The sequence below is a fragment of the Suncus etruscus genome, chromosome 8 (genome assembly GCF_024139225.1).
Source record: "Suncus etruscus isolate mSunEtr1 chromosome 8, mSunEtr1.pri.cur, whole genome shotgun sequence".
NCBI lineage: Eukaryota > Metazoa > Chordata > Mammalia > Eulipotyphla > Soricidae > Suncus > Suncus etruscus.
In genome coordinates this window covers 6,294,835-6,311,674 of record NC_064855.1, presented here as the reverse complement: position 1 = coordinate 6,311,674, position 16,840 = coordinate 6,294,835, and the positions used below count along the sequence as shown (strand labels likewise).

The 16,840-nt window shown below is 38.5% G+C and overlaps 1 protein-coding gene and 1 non-coding gene across 2 annotated transcripts in view; both read left to right on the top strand.

Moving 5' to 3' along the window:
* Positions 1 to 16,840, top strand: part of DYNC2H1 (dynein cytoplasmic 2 heavy chain 1) — a 150,079-nt gene that overhangs the window by 31,042 nt on the left and 102,197 nt on the right. Inside the window, 13 exon segments of the mRNA XM_049778603.1 lie at positions 3,801 to 3,899; positions 5,332 to 5,471; positions 5,553 to 5,781; positions 7,461 to 7,588; positions 9,256 to 9,371; positions 10,070 to 10,211; positions 11,927 to 11,994; positions 11,997 to 12,052; positions 12,054 to 12,077; positions 12,591 to 12,796; positions 14,621 to 14,776; positions 14,952 to 15,066; positions 15,699 to 15,869. Of these exon segments, the coding sequence (XP_049634560.1) occupies positions 3,801 to 3,899; positions 5,332 to 5,471; positions 5,553 to 5,781; positions 7,461 to 7,588; positions 9,256 to 9,371; positions 10,070 to 10,211; positions 11,927 to 11,994; positions 11,997 to 12,052; positions 12,054 to 12,077; positions 12,591 to 12,796; positions 14,621 to 14,776; positions 14,952 to 15,066; positions 15,699 to 15,869 (1,650 nt within the window).
* LOC126017059 (U6 spliceosomal RNA) lies at positions 5,076 to 5,186 on the top strand. Its single transcript, XR_007498735.1, has one exon. It is a non-coding gene; the product is annotated as a U6 spliceosomal RNA (small nuclear RNA).

Below are 16,840 nucleotides of genomic sequence, written 5' to 3'. Positions count from 1 at the left end.
GTGTTAATGTTTTTCTTCTGAGTCCCTTTGGAATTCACAAATAATTTCAGAGCCTTGTGGTCAGCAAAGGTAGTCTGCAAAATTTCTATCCTCTTGATATTATGGAGATATGTTTTTTGTGCCAGCATGTAGTCTATCCTGGAGAATGTCCCATGTACATTGGAGAAGAATGTGTATCCAGGTTTCTGGGGGTGGAGTGTCCTATATATATCCTCTAGGCCTCTTTCTTCCATTTCTCTCCTCAGGTCTAGTATATTCTTGTTGGGTTTCAGTCTGGTTGACCTATCCAGTGTTGACAAAGCCGTGTTAAGGTCCCCCACAATTATTGTGTTGTTATTGATATTATTTTTCAGATTTGTCAACAGTTGTATTAAATATTTTGCTGGCCCCTCATTTGGTGCATATATGTTTAGGAGAGTGAATTCTTCCTGCTCTATATACCCCTTGATTAATATAAAATGTCCATCTTTGTCCCTTACAACCTTCCTGAGTATAAAGTTTGCATTATCTGATATTAGTATGGCCACTCCAGCTTTTTTATGGGTGTTGTTTGCTTGGATGCTTTTTCTCCAGCCTTTTATTTTGAGTCTATGTTTGTTCTGACTATTCAGGTGTGTTTCTTGTAGGCAGCAGAAGGTTGGATTGAGTTTTTTGATCCATTTAGCCACTCTGTGTCTCTTGACTGGTGCATTTAGACCATTGACGTTGAGAGAAAGAATTGTCCTGGGATTTAATGCCATCTTTATATCGAAATTTGGTGTCTTTTGGTTAGTCTTGTCTTAAATTAGGTCTTTCAGTTTTTCTCTTAAGACTGGTTTTGTGTCTGTAAAGTTTCTGAGCTGCTTTTCGTCAGTGAAACCATGTATTCTTCCGTCAAACCGGAAAGTGAGTTTTGCTGGGTATAGTATTCTGGGTGAAGCATTCATTTCATTCAGTCTTGTCACAATATCCCACCACTGCTTTCTGGCATTGAGTGTTTCTGGTGACAGGTCTGCTGTAAATCTCAAGGATGCTTGCTTGAATGTAATTTCCCCTTTTGATCTTGCTGTTTTCAGAATTCTGTATCTGTGGGATTTGTCATTGTGACTAGGATGTGTCTTGGGGTGGTTTTTCTGGGGTCTCTTTTGGTTGGTACTCTTCGAGCATGCAGGATTTGATCACCTATATTCTTTAGCTCTGGAAGTTTCTCTTTAATGATGTTCTTGACCATTGATTCTTCCTGGGAATTTTCTTCCTGGGTCTCTGGGACGCCAATGATTCTTAAGTTGTTTCTGTTGATCTTATCATAGACTTCTATTTTCATCTGTTCCCATTCTTTGACTAATTTTTCCGTTGTCTGCTCATTTGCTTTAAGTTTTTTGTCCAATCTCTCCTGCTGTATGGAATTGTTATGTATCTCATCTTCCACAGCACCAAGTCTATTCTCAGCTTCTGATACCCTGTCCCAGAGCTTATCCATTTTGTCATTCACTTCGTTTACTGACTTTTTCAGTCCTGTTAGTTGACATGTTATTTCAGTTTGGAGTTTTGTCATTTCTGCCTTCATATTTTCTTGGTTCTTATTAGTGTTCTGTTCAACTCGATCCATGGTTTCTTGGAGTCTGTTGAGCACCTTCCATATTGCTAGTCTAAAGTCCTTATCTGAGAGGTTGATTAGTTGTTCAGTCATTATCTGGTCCTCAGAATTGTCATCTTCATTCTCTATGTCTGATGCTGGCCTGCGTTGTTTCCCCATTGTCACACTTGTATTGTGGGTTTTTCTACGTGTTGTGGTGGTATTCATTGTCTATATGATGTAGGCAGCACACTCCTCTGGCTCCTCCCTTTCTGGATGGGCTTGGTTTGCCTCTAAGGGAGGGGAGTCCTCCGTGGATGAAGCCTCACACTGGGTCAAATCTTAGGCCCGAGCATGCAACAGAGAAGACAGTCCAGAGAGAAATGCTTGCTTCTCTGATATAGCACAGTTCTTATTGTGATTTTTTCTTATTGTTGCAATGGTGTTCTTTTCTTAGAAGGAGCGCACGGCCGCGTAGCGAAGCGGAGCGGCTGTGCTCTGATGGAGCCTCTTTTGCTCCAATCCCAAGAGTTTCACACAAGAGGACAGTAGACAGATATTTACAGTTCACACTCACAGTTGGGCCCCTCTGCGCAGGCTTAGATTCGTGTCTTTTCCCCACCTGATGTCCCAAGCAGGGAATCCAGCTTCTGCAGCAGTCTGCCGGCCGGTTTTTATGTTCTGAATCCCGCCCTGGAAATGGCCTCCGGGATAGGGAGAGCAGATTTCTGGAGCCTCTTTTGCTCCACTCCCAAGAGTTTCACACAAGAGGACAGTAGACAGATATTTACAGTTCACACTCACAGTTGGGCCCCTCTGCGCAGGCTTAGATTCGTGTCTTTTCCCCGCCTGATGTCCCAAGCAGGGAATCCAGCTTCTGCAGCAGTCTGCCGGCCGGTTTTTATGTTCTGAATCCCGCCCTGGAAATGGCCTCCGGGATAGGGAGAGCAGATTTCTGGAGCCTCTTTTGCTCCACTCCCAAGAGTTTCACACAAGAGGACAGTAGACAGATATTTACAGTTCACACTCACAGTTGGGCCCCTCTGCGCAGGCTTAGATTTGTGTCTTTTCCCCGCCTGATGTCCCAAGCAGGGAATCCAGCTTCTGCAGCAGTCTGCCGGCCGGTTTTTATGTTCTGAATCCCGCCCTGGAAATGGCCTCCGGGATAGGGAGAGCAGATTTCTGGAGCCTCTTTTGCTCCACTCCCAAGAGTTTCACACAAGAGGACAGTAGACAGATATTTACAGTTCACACTCACAGTTGGGCCCCTCTGCGCAGGCTTAGATTCGTGTCTTTTCCCCGCTTGATGTCCCAAGCAGGGAATCCAGCTTCTGCAGCAGTCTGCCGGCCGGTTTTTATGTTCTGAATCCCGCCCTGGAAATGGCCTCCGGGATAGGGAGAGCAGATTTCTGGAGCCTCTTTTGCTCCACTCCCAAGAGTTTCACACAAGAGGACAGTAGACAGATATTTACAGTTCACACTCACAGTTGGGCCCCTCTGCGCAGGCTTAGATTCGTGTCTTTTCCCCGCCTGATGTCCCAAGCAGGGAATCCAGCTTCTGCAGCAGTCTGCCGGCCGGTTTTTATGTTCTGAATCTCGCTCACATTTCTTCTTGAGTCGCAGCTAGTTGAGGAATCTAGACCAGCGTTCCTCAGCTGGGGGATTTGTGATCCCCTGTGGGTTTTCATGATGTTCCATGTGGCCACAGGTGAAAATCTTGTAAATGGTTGGACACAGCACAAGATTAGGAAGTTAACTGGTAGGATGGGAGTGGGGTGGAGACTCTGCAGGCAAGATAAGGTTAAGAGGGCCCACCGTCAGAAGGGTGCTTTTAGGGTCTAAACAAGAGAATTGACCATTTTGAACTTTATAACTTTATCTGTTGATGTCCTTTCCCCTAAAATCTTGTCAGGAACCCTCCTTGCATTGGGTTAGAGTCTGTATTTTCTCCTTCCTTAATTGTCCCCCACCTCTTTTTTTTATTTGGACAGGGTCTTGCTACTTTTGATGAGTATGGGTTACTTATTTTGTAGAGGATCTCTCAATGTGGATATTTTAGGGTGTTACTTCATGGTTTTGGGGCCACCCAATTTTGATGGAGATTGTGACCACAGAAATGTTTTATTTTTCTCACAAATCACTCAGGTGTATGTCTTCTTAACTTGAGTTAACTCGAGAACTGTCAGGATTTTCCACTGGGAAGCAGCTGTTTCTCAGGAGCTTTTTATGCATTGATTTTTGACAGGTGGTAGTTCTTATGAATATCGACCTGCTTCGGCAGCAGCAGCGTTGGAAAGACGGATTACAAGAATTAAGAACCGGCTTAGCAAGTGTAGAAGCTCAGGTAGAGTATGTTTTACTGGGTCTACATTTTGAACTAGGAACTTTACACAGTATATGAACAAAGACTTGGTGAAAAGCTCATGAACACTATATTTAAATCTTTACCAATTCTCATAAATTTTGAGAATTTGAATTATATGTAAAGACCGTACATTAACAAGGTGATGTTTTTAAAAAATGTGAAAACTAGCTTTTATTTGTCTTATGGAGTGTCAGAACCTTCAATTCAGCATTTGCAGTTTTTCTGACTTGTTTAAATATGATTTTTTTAATTTTATTTTTTTTTAATTTTATTTAACCAACTTTATTACATACATGATTTTTTTGGGTTTCAGTCATGTAAAGAACACCACCCATCACCAGTGCAACATTCCCATCACGAATGTCCCAAATCTCCCTCCTCCCCACCGGACCCCCGCCTGTACTCTAGACAGGCTTTCTATTTCCCTCATACATTCTCATTATTAGGATAGTTCAAAACGTAATTATTTCTCTAACAAAACTCATCCCTGTTTGCGGTGAGCTTCATGAGGTGAGCTGTAACTTCCAGCTCTTTTCTCTTTTGTACCTGAAAATTATTATGTCTTTCATTTTTCTTAAAACCTATAGATGAGTGAGACCATTCTGCATCTCTCTCTCTCTCTGACTTATTTCACTCAGCATAATAGATTCCATGTACATCCATGTATAGGAAAATTTCATGACTTCATCTCTCCTGACAGCTGCATAATATTCCATTGTGTATATGTACCACAGTTTCTTTAGCCATTCATCTGTTGAAGGGTATCTTGGCTGTTTTCCAGAGTCTTGCTATGGTAAATAGTGCTGCAATGAATATAGGTGTAAGGAAGGGATTTTTGTATTGTATTTTTGTGTTCCTAGGGTATATTCCTAGGAGTGGTATAGCTGGGTCGTATGGGAGCTTGATTTCCAGTTTTTGGAGGAATCTCCATATTGCTTTCCATAAAGGTTGAATAGAGTTACATTTAGGTGCATGTGATACAGTGTTTAATTTAGGCAGAAGCCTAATGATTGAAATGATTCAGAATACCACCCTCCCTTGTTTTTGGAGTAAAATTTCACTTTCCTAAAGTGTCTTTCTTGGGGGTGTGGCCTCAAAACAAAAAGCAAAGCTTTAATTGACCTTTTTTTTAAAATACAATTTATTAGTATATATGTGCTCGCTTAGGCAGCACATATACTAAAATTGGAACGAGATAGAGAAGATTAGCATGGCCCCTGCACAAGGATGACACACAATTTATCAGTATATAGGTTTGAGATTTTTCACATTTGGCTGGATGCAAGTAGAATATGAGTTAAGTATTTTAAGAGATTGAACTTGAGGGTTATTTATGTCTCTAATTTTATATTTCTGTGATCTGTAAACTTTAAATGTCATGTTGCACTTAATCTTCAATGACAAACTTTAGGGATTCCAGGCAAGCGACATGCATGCATGGAAACAGCATTGGAACCATCAGCTGTACAAGGCCTTGGAACATCAGTACCAGATGGGCTTGGAAGCCCTCAACGAGAACCTGCCTGAGATCAACATTGACTTAACATTCAAGTAAGATGTGCTTCGAGGACAGTTTATGGAGTCTCTACTTTTCCAACAGTTTTTGTTTCAAGCCTTTTCATTTATTTTCAGGCAAGGACGATTGCAGTTCAGGCCTCCTTTTGAAGAGATCCGCGCAAAATATTACAGAGAAATGAAGAGGTTCATCGCTATTCCGAATCAGTTCAAGGGAGTTGGGGAGCCCGGGGATGAGGCTATCTTTTCTGTTATGATTGATAGAAATGCAAGTGGATTTCTGACTATTTTCAGCAAGGCAGAAGATCTATTTAGGAGATTGTCAGCTGTTTTACACCAACATAAGGTACAGAGCATGTAATGTTCCTTCTGAGTGACTACTCCATCTGAGTAGTATTAAATATCTACGTTGATGGTTCATCTTACCAGCAGATGCTAAAATTAGACAAACTGCAGAGCTAGAATTGAGAATTCTTGCATAAAAATTACACTAAACCTCTTTGATCTTTGCATATGTGGAGAGTGAGGAATTGTGTGTGTGTGTTCTGTTAGCTCTGGATGTGACATTTTTTTGGGTCCATTTTTATTTCTCTTAGGAAAATATTTTTATTCTTCTGATTAAAAGCAGTCTTTAGAGGGAAACTTTCTTTTTTTTTTTTTTTTTTTTTTTTGGTTTTTGGGCCACACCCGTTTGACGCTCAGGGGTTACTCCTGGCTATGTGCTCAGAAATCGCCCCTGGCTTGGGGGGGACCATATGGGACGCCGGGGGATCGAACCGCGGTCCTTCCTTGGCTAGCGCTTGCAAGGCAGACACCTTACCTCCAGCGCCACCTACCCGGCCCCTAGAGGGAAACTTTCAAGATGAATGCTTGAATTCAGATCATGACTTTATCCTTCAGTGCAGCATGATCTTCAGGTTCCAAAAATCAGCCCCTGTTGCACTTCTTGCTCATTTGTATCCTGAGATATCAGATTAAGAATGAGTCAGATTAACTGCCACTGCACTGTGTCTGCATTTCACCTTTCTAAATAAGTAGAATCTGGAGGCTTACAGATTTTTCACACTTATCTTTGCAGAAGATTTTCCTTGGATCTGTAAAATTTGCAAAGAAAATCTAAGGAAAAGATTTTTTGGGATCTTTTCAGAAAAGTTTATACCTGTACTTTTATATTAAATGAGTTATTTTTCATTCTTTGTGCTATTCAATAATGATCTGAAAATATTACTTGAAGTTTAATGAAAAACCTCACATTTGTTCTTCATTTATCTATCTATCATCTATCTATCTACTATCTATCTATCTATCTATCTATCTATCTATCTATCTATCTATCATCTATCTATCTATCTATCTATCTATCTATCTATCTATCTATCTATCTCTATCTATCTATCTATCTATCTATCATCTATCTATCTATCTATCTATCTATCTATCTATCTATCTATCTATCTATCTATCTATCTATCTATCTATCATCTATCTATCTATCTATCTATCTATCTATCTATCTATCTATCTATCTATCTATCTATCTATCATCTATCTATCTATCTATCTATCTATCTATCATCTATCTATCTATCTATCTATCTATCTATCTATCTATCTATCTATCTATCTATCTATCTATCTATCTATCTATCTATCTATCTATCTATCTATCTATCTCTATCATCTATCTATCTATCTATCTATCTATCTATCTATCTATCTTGGGGCCTTATTAATTGTACCTGAATCAATGTTTACTTGTAATTCTAGTTCTTTGTTGGGTGATGGGCAGGGGCCTCTTCAGTAGCACTCAGGCTCCTGTATTTAGTGCTCAACATTGTAGGTAGGGTTGAAGGTTTGGTTCCTTGTTTGTGCCGATGTCACCCTTCTTAGTGGGTGGTACTTGGGGGACCATGAAAGCTAAGGACTGAAATCGGGGTCTCTGCATTAATGCATGTGTTTCAGCAAACCCTGAACTATCTCCTACTAGCATTGATTCTTGATTATGTTTTTTAATACTTTAAACAGGAATGGGTTGTAATTGGGCAAGTCGATATGGAAGCCCTAGTGGAAAAGAATCTTTCTACCGTGCATGATTGGGAGAAAAATTTTAAGGCACTGAAAATCAAAGGGAAAGAAGTAGAACGACTCCCAAGGTATCAGAAATTAAAGTAGCATGTCTCTGCCATCATTTTTTTGTCATAAGATAGGAAAGGTTCTTTTGCAAGATTTTAACTAGTTAAATTAGATATTGACTATCATTTATAATCACGTAATCAAGTAAAATAAGAAACCTAAAGCATTTTTGCTTAAAAATTTCTGATTTTTGCAACTTTAGATAATGTAACAGATTTCTTAAATGAGAAAATTTGATTTAAATTTTGTTTGCTTAAGACATTATAGTTTGTATTAAGACGCCATGTAAAGAATTAGTGTTCTTAAAATATGGTTGCATGTCTTTGAAAGGCAATCCCCCCCATGGTGCTCAGGGCATACTCTTGGTTCTGTGGTCAGGGTTCATCTCGTGGTGCTTGGGGGACCAGATGGGATGCTGGAAATCAAATCTGAGTCCGCCCTGTGCTAGACAAGAGTCTTACCCATTGTGCTATCTCTATAGCCCCACACATCTTTCTTGAGACAGTCATTTGCTTTATACATTTTTTAAATTACAAAAAATTAGAACACACACATATCCATTTAGGAAATTGGATTGGATTGTAGCCTAATGCTTTTATTAATTTCACTATATTACTTAGTACTCAAATATGATTTTAATTTGTTTGAACATATAATTATTTAGCTATACATGCATGTAGCCTATTTCTAATTATTTGCATTTATAATTAAGGTCTGATGAAGGTAATTCTATATAAATTTTCGAGTATGCTCTGACATTTTTCTTAGAATAATGTTAAAAGTGAAGTTACTAAAATAAGGAATATGCTGTTTTAATTTAATTTAATTTTTACATATTCCTTTGGTCTTGTTTCTTGGGCCACACTCAGTGGTACTCAGGACTTACTCCCATCTGGGGATTAATGAAAGACCGTATGTGGTGCCGGGTATGGAACCTGGTTTGCCTCGTGCTGTACTCCTGTCACTAACTATGCCTGTTTTAAATTGCTACTTTGATCTTCACAAAAGTCTTGCTATTTTACTCTGACCAACAGTTCTGAGATTAAGCTGCCTATACAGTGAGAATATGTGAAATAAAAGCGAATGCATTGTTATCATTTTGATAAGTATAATCTCTGATTGTTTTATTGCTATAGTGCTTTAATAATCTATACTTAATGTTCATCTTTGTTTTCTTCTCTTTACTGTCAATTATACTTTTACTAGCAGATAATGAATTGATCTTACAGTTATTAAAATGAACACCTTACATACTGTGACAAGTAAACATTGTACATTTTGAATGCATTCAAGTAATTCATAACGGGCTTCTTTTATAAGAAGCTGTTATATTGGATGATTATAAATTATAGTATTATACAAAACAATAGCTTAATAAAAACTCTCATTCAAGAATATTTTGATAGTTTTGGAGCCACACTCATCAATGCCCACCCAGCTTCTACTGATGCTCCGGGTAACAGGAATCAAACGAGGGTCTTTTGAGTGCAAAGCGTCTGACTGATCTGCTGTACAGAGTCTCTGCCCTTGTGCAAAAAACATTCAAAAATTAAATCTGAAAGTGCTGAAAAATCAGAAAACTATTGAATTACTTTTCAGATACATTACGCAAAATCATCATACTATATTAAATCTCTTTTCCTCTTGTTTTTCATGTCACGATATTTCTGCCATTTGGCATTCACAGTGCTGTAAAAGTAGATTGTTTAAATATTAATTGCAGCCCTGTAAAGACTGTGATTGATGATCTCATCCAGAAATTATTTGATATGCTTATTCTTTCTTTGAAGAAGTCTGTCCAAGGTAAATATGTATTTTTACTTATTTTTATATATGAAGGGAGGCACATACTTATGAAATATGACTCCCCATGATTAAAATGTTAATCTAGAAAATATAATGAAATTGTATTTAAAATGGCAATTTTAATTAAGTATGAGGGTCCATATTCAACACTGAAGGAATCTGAAAATTGGAAGCACTTATATTATTGGCTCAAAGAATGAGTTGCATAGGTTACTTGATGTCACATTTTGAAAATTTTGTGTCATGAAAGTAAATGGCAATTCATGACACATTATGTTTCTCTTTTCTTTTTAAGCTACACTTGGTGGTACTTTGGGGCTACTCTGGGTCTAACCCAGCGTGATTGGGGAAACATGGTGCCAGGGATCAAATCCTGCCTTTTCATATGCAGAGCCTGCACATTAACCCTAGCTCCTAGAATGTGTGTGTTTGTTTTGGCTATACCTGGTGCTACTCAGGATCTATTCCTAGTTCTATGCTCAGGGATTGATCCTGGTAGTCTTGGAGGCCTATGAGGGTGTCAGGGATCAAATTCAGGTTGGATGCATGCCAGGGAAATGCTCTATGTACTGAGCTATTGCTCTGGCCCCTGTAGTATGTTTCTTATAATGACATCAATTATCCTTGACTTAGAAATTACATAGTTGAATATTTTTGGTGGTAACCTTTCTTCTATTTTAACATTAACTATACAGCTCATTTACATGAAATTGATACATTTGTCACTGAGGCTATGGACGTCTTAACAGTTATGCCTCAGTCTGTGGAGGAGATAGGGGACGCAAATTTACAATACAGTAAGCTACAGGAACAGAAACCAAAGGTGAGAATCACAGAGTTCTTTACTTGTTTGACTCTATTGGAGCTGCCTGAATTATATACTGTATATAGAAATGTCTTTCTATTCTAAGGAAGTCCACAGTTTGGTCCAACTTGTTGTTGACCTCAACATTGTCTTGATGTGATGAAAATGGAAAACAGTGTTTGTTATTATTATCTTTAGAAATTATTTCTAGTCTTTTTTATAATGTGATATATTTGGGTTCCTCTTGATCATATTGTTACTTTCATGGTTGTAATTTTAGGAGCTGAATTCAGAATTAAGGGGTGAATTACAGATATATGTATATATCTTTGAGAGAGAAGCTTATAATTGGAGACCAAGGAAAGAGTAGTAAAAATTTATGAAATCCAGAAGAGTCTCCCCACCCCCACTCAGTTTGAGCCACACCTGATGATATAAGTTCTGGTCTTATTCTTGGCTCTGTACTCAGAAATCTGTCTCCCTTGATCGGCTCGGGAGACCTTGTGAGGTGCTTGGGATGGAACCCCAGCCAGCTCTGTGCAAGGCAAACACCTTACCTGGCTACTCTCTTGTTAGGCCCCAAATCCAGGTGTTGAGCTCAGAATATGTAATCTGAAACTTTATAGTTGATTTTAGTTAGATTTTAGAGAAAAGTGATAAATAATTCAAATAGAAATGTGCTTTTAAAGTACTTACTTTATGATAGAATAATAATTTACATGTGAGTCAAATAAGATATTCTCATGGTGGAAAAGATTTAAGGGCTTCTACATGGTAGAATAGGAAGTAAAAAGGGTTTAAATATACTGTAATATATATATATATATATTATTTTTGCGCATGCTCCTCTGTAATATATTCTTATAAATGCAAACTTTTTTTTTGCTTTTTTTGTGGGGGGTGTCACACCCAGCAGCTCTCAGGGGTCACTCCTGGCTCTACGCTCAGAAATCACTTCTGGCAGCCTTGGGGGACCATATGGGATGCCAAGATTCGAACCACCGTCCTTCTGCATGCAAGGCAAATGCCTTACCTCCATGCTATCTCTCTGGCCCCTATAAATGCAAACTTTTTTTTTGTGGTTTTTGGGTCACACCCAGCAGTGCTCAGAGATTATTTCTGGCTCCAGGCTCAGAAATTGCTCCTGGCAGGCATGGGGGACCATATGGGATGCTGGGATTCGAACCGATGACCTCCTGCATGAAAGGCAAACGCCTTACCACCATGCTACCTCTCCGGCCCCATAAATGCAAACTTTTAAAATAGAATTTTGAACAGCTGGAGCCTTGTCTTTAAGGATTTATAGCTTTATTTGGTCTTGTTATCATGCTTATTAGCTATTTAACTTTGAGATTAGAGTGCCTTACATTTGTTTATAAATAATAGCATCAGAAATTTTATACTCAAGAACTTAAAATTATTTTAAAAACTATTGATTTGAGGGGCCGGGCGGTGGCGCTCGAGTAAGGTGCCTGCCTTACCTGCGCTAGCCTAGGAGACGGACCGCGGTTCGATCCCCCCGGCGTCCCATATGGTCCCCCAAGCCAGGAGCGACCTTCTGAGCGCATAGCCAGGAGTAAACCCCTGAGCGTCACCCGGGTGTGGCCCAAAAAACAAAAAAAAAAAAAAAAACAACAACAACAACAAAAAAAAACTATTGATTTGAAAAAATGAAAAATATGAAAAATATTAAAATACAATTTTAAACCTTTTGGTAAACTTTTTCACATATTTTTTAAACCTTTAGATTTGGGCCCTTATTTCAAGAAGCTGAAGATAAAAACAGACTTTTACGCACTGTGGCGGGTGGAGGTTTAGAACAATTAGTAATCTGAAAGCTAAGTGGGATAAATTCGAGTTGATGATGGAGAGTCAACCAGCTTATGATTAAAGATCAGGTAAGAATCTTTGAGTCATTTTCTGAAAATGGAAGTTCTTAAAAATTAATTTTAAGTTCATCAAAATGTTTGCTTTATTTCATGATGGCTGAGGTTTATAAGAATTGCATATTGCTGAGTAAACTCATCCATACTTGTCTGTTTTAAGACTTTTGTATAATTAAGGATTGTTTCATGAAATTTACTTCCTGTAGCTTCATGGACCGATGTAAAGCAGCTGTAGACTAAGAATAACTGGTAGTTATTGAACAATTTATCACCTCAACCTTTTTGATAGTTTGGATTCCATTAATCATGTGAATGATTTTTTAAATATTTGTGGGTTATCTCTTGTAATTTTTAGTCCAATTTTATGCTTTTGCATATTTTGCTATAATTGGAACAATTAATTAAAATAATCTTGAGATAATTGGCAATGTTTTTATCTATGAGTTTGAAAATAATAGAAAGAATAAGTGAAAATGAGGCAAGTTTTTAGTCTTAGATAAATATGTCATCTGTGTTGTCTTATAGATTGAAGTAATGAAAGGAAATGTGAAATCACGTCTTCAGATATATTTTCAAGAATTGGAAAAATTTAAAGCTCGTTGGGATCAGCTAAAGCCTGGTGATGATGTTATTGAAATTGGACAACAAAATACTCTTGATAAAAGCGCAAAGCTAATAAAAGAGAAAAAAAATGAGTTTGACGATCTTGAAGTCATTAGAAAAAAGCTGGTGTATGTTTTCTTCTTCAAAATTAATATTTTTCATTTCTTAAATAGGTTTATATTTATTAAACCTAGGAGGTTTTTTTTAACTAGGAAGTCTCTTTATATGTGTAATCTTAATGTCCTTGTATAAACTTTAATTTTTTAAATACAAATAATAAGTTTTCATGCTATTACTTTCTTAACAGTTATATAAGGGTATTTTAAGAAAAACAAAATTTTGGTTAAGCCTGGAAATAGCATAGAAAATTAAATTTACTTGAGAGTTGAATTAGGGAGTTGGGATATTTATTTTTTGTGATCTCACTGTATTTAAAAACACAATACTTAGGGCCAGAATTAGCTGGAGGATTGAAGCACTTTGTATTTGCATGGCCCTGAGCTCTATCCCTGACCCTCCCGGAGCCCCTAGGATCACTGGGAATAGTATTGAAGCATCTCAGAGAGCATCTCTGGGTGGTCCTCCAGCATCATTGGGTCTGGGCATCATCTCCTCATGGGACCCAGTCATTGAACCTCTTATGGACCATCCTGGGTGGCCAGGTCCCATGAGCATTGCTTGAGAGCCTCCTTCCTCCCAACTCAAAAGACACAGAATGTGATTTCATTTAAGCTAACTTTTAGAGCCTCTGGGAAGAAAATGAATCTAACAACATAATAAAGCTTCAAAGGAAAAAAGCTTTTATAGGGTATTAAATTTGAGTTTTTGTTTGTGTTTTTGGGGTCACACCTGGCTATGCTCAGAGCTCACTTCTGACTCTGCTTCTGTGATCAGTCCTAGCATATCTTGGGACCATCAGGGGTGCTGGGGATGAACCTAGGTCCCTGTTCAATCTCTTTGGCACTCAAACAGTGGTTTATGTTAAGTTTCATTTAAGCAATATAAGATAATGCTCATAAACTTATTTGCAATATGTGAGTGGTGGTTTTAGTACCACACTTATTAATTGCTCTTAAGCCAGTTATATGGAGAATTTTCATATTCTAGAAATGAATACTTTTCTTTTCTGGGCTGGGCCAGTGATGATTTGAACCTTATCTAGTGGTTTGCAGAGGACCATGCATGATGATAAATCAGGATTGCTGTATGCAAGGCAAGCACCTTAAACCAGTTTCTAGCTCTCTGGCACCCAGATTAACCTTTTCAATAGAATAAAATCTTTTTTTTTTGGGGGGGGGGCTCACACCCGGCAGTGCTCACAGGTTACTCCTGGCTCTATGCTCAGAAATTGCCCCTGGCAGGCACAGGGGACCATATGAAATGCCGGGATTCGAACCACCGTCCTTCTGCATGCAAGGCAAACACCTTACCTCCATGCTATCTCTCCAGCCCCAGAATAAAATCTTCTTAAATTGACCCATATGTATATGATTCCAAATATTTTACATATGTGTGATATGTTCATAAAAACCTCTTTATTACCAGCTGTACACTGATGTCATTGAAATGTTCATGTTAATGACTTTTGCCAATGGAAGGATTTTCTTTGGTTTTGCTTTGGGGTCATATCTGGGCTATGTTTGGGTGCTGCTCCTCATTTAACACCCAAAGGTCAATCCAGCCAGGACTCAGGAATCATTGTACCCTGGCTTGTACCCAGGCCTCCTGGATGCAGAGACTGAGCCTGATCTAGTCATCTATTTCTGTGGTCTTATTACTGAATTTAGAACTTCACTTGTTCCTTAGCAGTTCAGTAAAGTACACATGGTTCCTCACCGTCCACCTCCATTGGCAGCTACACATAGCTGCAGTAAAGGTAAAGAACACCTGTGCTGATCATTTTTTTTTTCTTCTTTGGAAAAGGCATGATGAGCAACTGTTTATTTCTGCAGGGAGGATTGCCACCATTTTGGACTAGAGGAGCCGAGCTTCACCCTGGCCTATGTCATCTCTAAAGACATTGAGAGCTGTGCGCAGGTGTGGGCCCTCTATGAAGAATTTCAGCAAGGCCTGCAGGACCTCGCCAACCAAGACTGGATTACTTTCCGGTGTGTGGTGTGGTGTGGCGTGGCGTGGCGTGGTGTGGCATGGTGTGGTGTGGTGTGGTGTGGTGTGGTGTGTGTGGTGTGGAGCAGAGCTTAGCAGCGTGTAGTTTAGCGTGACAGAGTTTAGTTGTGTATTTTGGGTGTGAATCTTTAGAACTATCTTTCTGGTATCTTACAGGACCAAGATATATTTGTTTGAGGAATTTTTGATGGCTTGGCATGACCGATTAAGGAAGGTTGAAGAACATTCTGTAATGACAGTAAAATTGCAATCAGAAGTTGACAAATACAAGGTAAGGTAGTTTCACTGTATTTTCAAAGCGATTGGAGTACTCTTATATAGTATCTGAACTTCAGTTTCAGTTTATATGTTTTTAAATTATTCCTTTATGAAAAAAGAATAATAGCATATTACTTAGAAACTTTTGACGTTTATGCTACCAATTTAAAATTTGTCTTAAGGATAGCAATTCATGATTAAATTGGGAGATGGGTTATTTAACATATTTAGGACATAGGATATAACATGAAAATAGGAATATTTTGGATCTTATTTTTATTTTTAATATCTTTATTTAAACACCTTGATTACAAACATAATTGTAGTTGGATTTCAGTCATAGTAAGAACACCCCCCTTCACCAGTGCAACATTCCCATTACCAATGTTCCAAATCTCCCTCCTCCCCACCAGTTCTTATTTTTGAATACATCAAACTACAGACGGAGTATAGATTCATAGCTTTTTTAATAAAGTTTTATACAGTCATTTCCAAGAATGTCACTTTGGGCTTGTTAAATCAGATTATTCTCCATTGAGTAAGTTATCAGATACAGTTATGATTTATTTACAATATGTATCTCATAAATCCTTTGTATTTTCTATTGTATGTGCATGCATGCGGCCTTTTCCTCCTTTCTACTAGGTTGTCATTCCTGTCTTGAAATATGTGAGAGGGGAGCAACTGTCTCCAGATCACTGGCTGGACCTTTTTCGCATCCTCGGCCTTCCTCGAGGGACAAGTTTAGAGAAACTGCTGTTTGTTGACTTGCTCAGAGTGGCTGATACCATTGTTGACAAAGCCACAGACCTGAAGGTAAGACTCTCGTCAACCAGGCCTTTGTTTCAATTGTGCTTTTCTTTCTAGTTTTATTTAAGTAAATAAATGTTTTCCAGTCTTTTACTGTTCCATTCTTTCATTTATAGTCCATGTGAACCTTTTCATCTATTTAAGGGGATTCAGAAACAGCTGCTTTTACCCTTTCTGGAGCTGAGGAGATGGTTCAGCAGTCAGGGGATCTGTGTTCTGAACTGTACCTTTGCCTCTAGTGCTGGTTGCCCTTCAGCTTTGCTGGGGTATCCCAGTAATCCTGAGTAGCTTTGCATCCCTGAAGTCCTGCGCAGGACAGCCCAGCCCAGTTGGCCACTTCAGCTATGGCCCCTGACCACTGTGTAGGAGGACCCCCCAATAAAATTTTTTTCTTAGAAAAAATAAAATAGGGGCCAGAGAGACAGTACTGCATTAAGGCAATTTGCCTTGTATCTATCTGACCCGGGTTCAATCCTTGGCACTCCAATAATGGTCCCCTTAACCCACCAGGAGTCACCCCTGAGCTTAGCACTAGGAGTAAGTTCTGAGCATAGCCAGGTGTGAACACCAAACAAACCAACTTTACAAAAAAGGGAAAGTAAGGGAACTTTAATAAAAAGAAAACACATAAATATCAGTTTAACATACTTTTACAATCATAGGGCTACAGATAGAAGCTGTAAAGTACTAGAAAACTATACCAAGAACCAATTACGAGCTCTTCAGGTTTTGAAAAGGTGGCCGTAAACATAAACCTTCCTACAGTTCTATTATAAGTGGAAAATTTCTATTATAGGTGGCAAACTTTATTGTTTTATATTCATATAACATGGAATAAAAATCTCTTGATGCCAGTTTTATTTATTCACTCAATCAAAAATGTGTATTTTTATGTTTGTTGATAACCTCAATGCACATTTGGATAGCCAACAGGTTAGAATATACAAGTGCCTTGGAGATAGCTGTAGAGAATCATT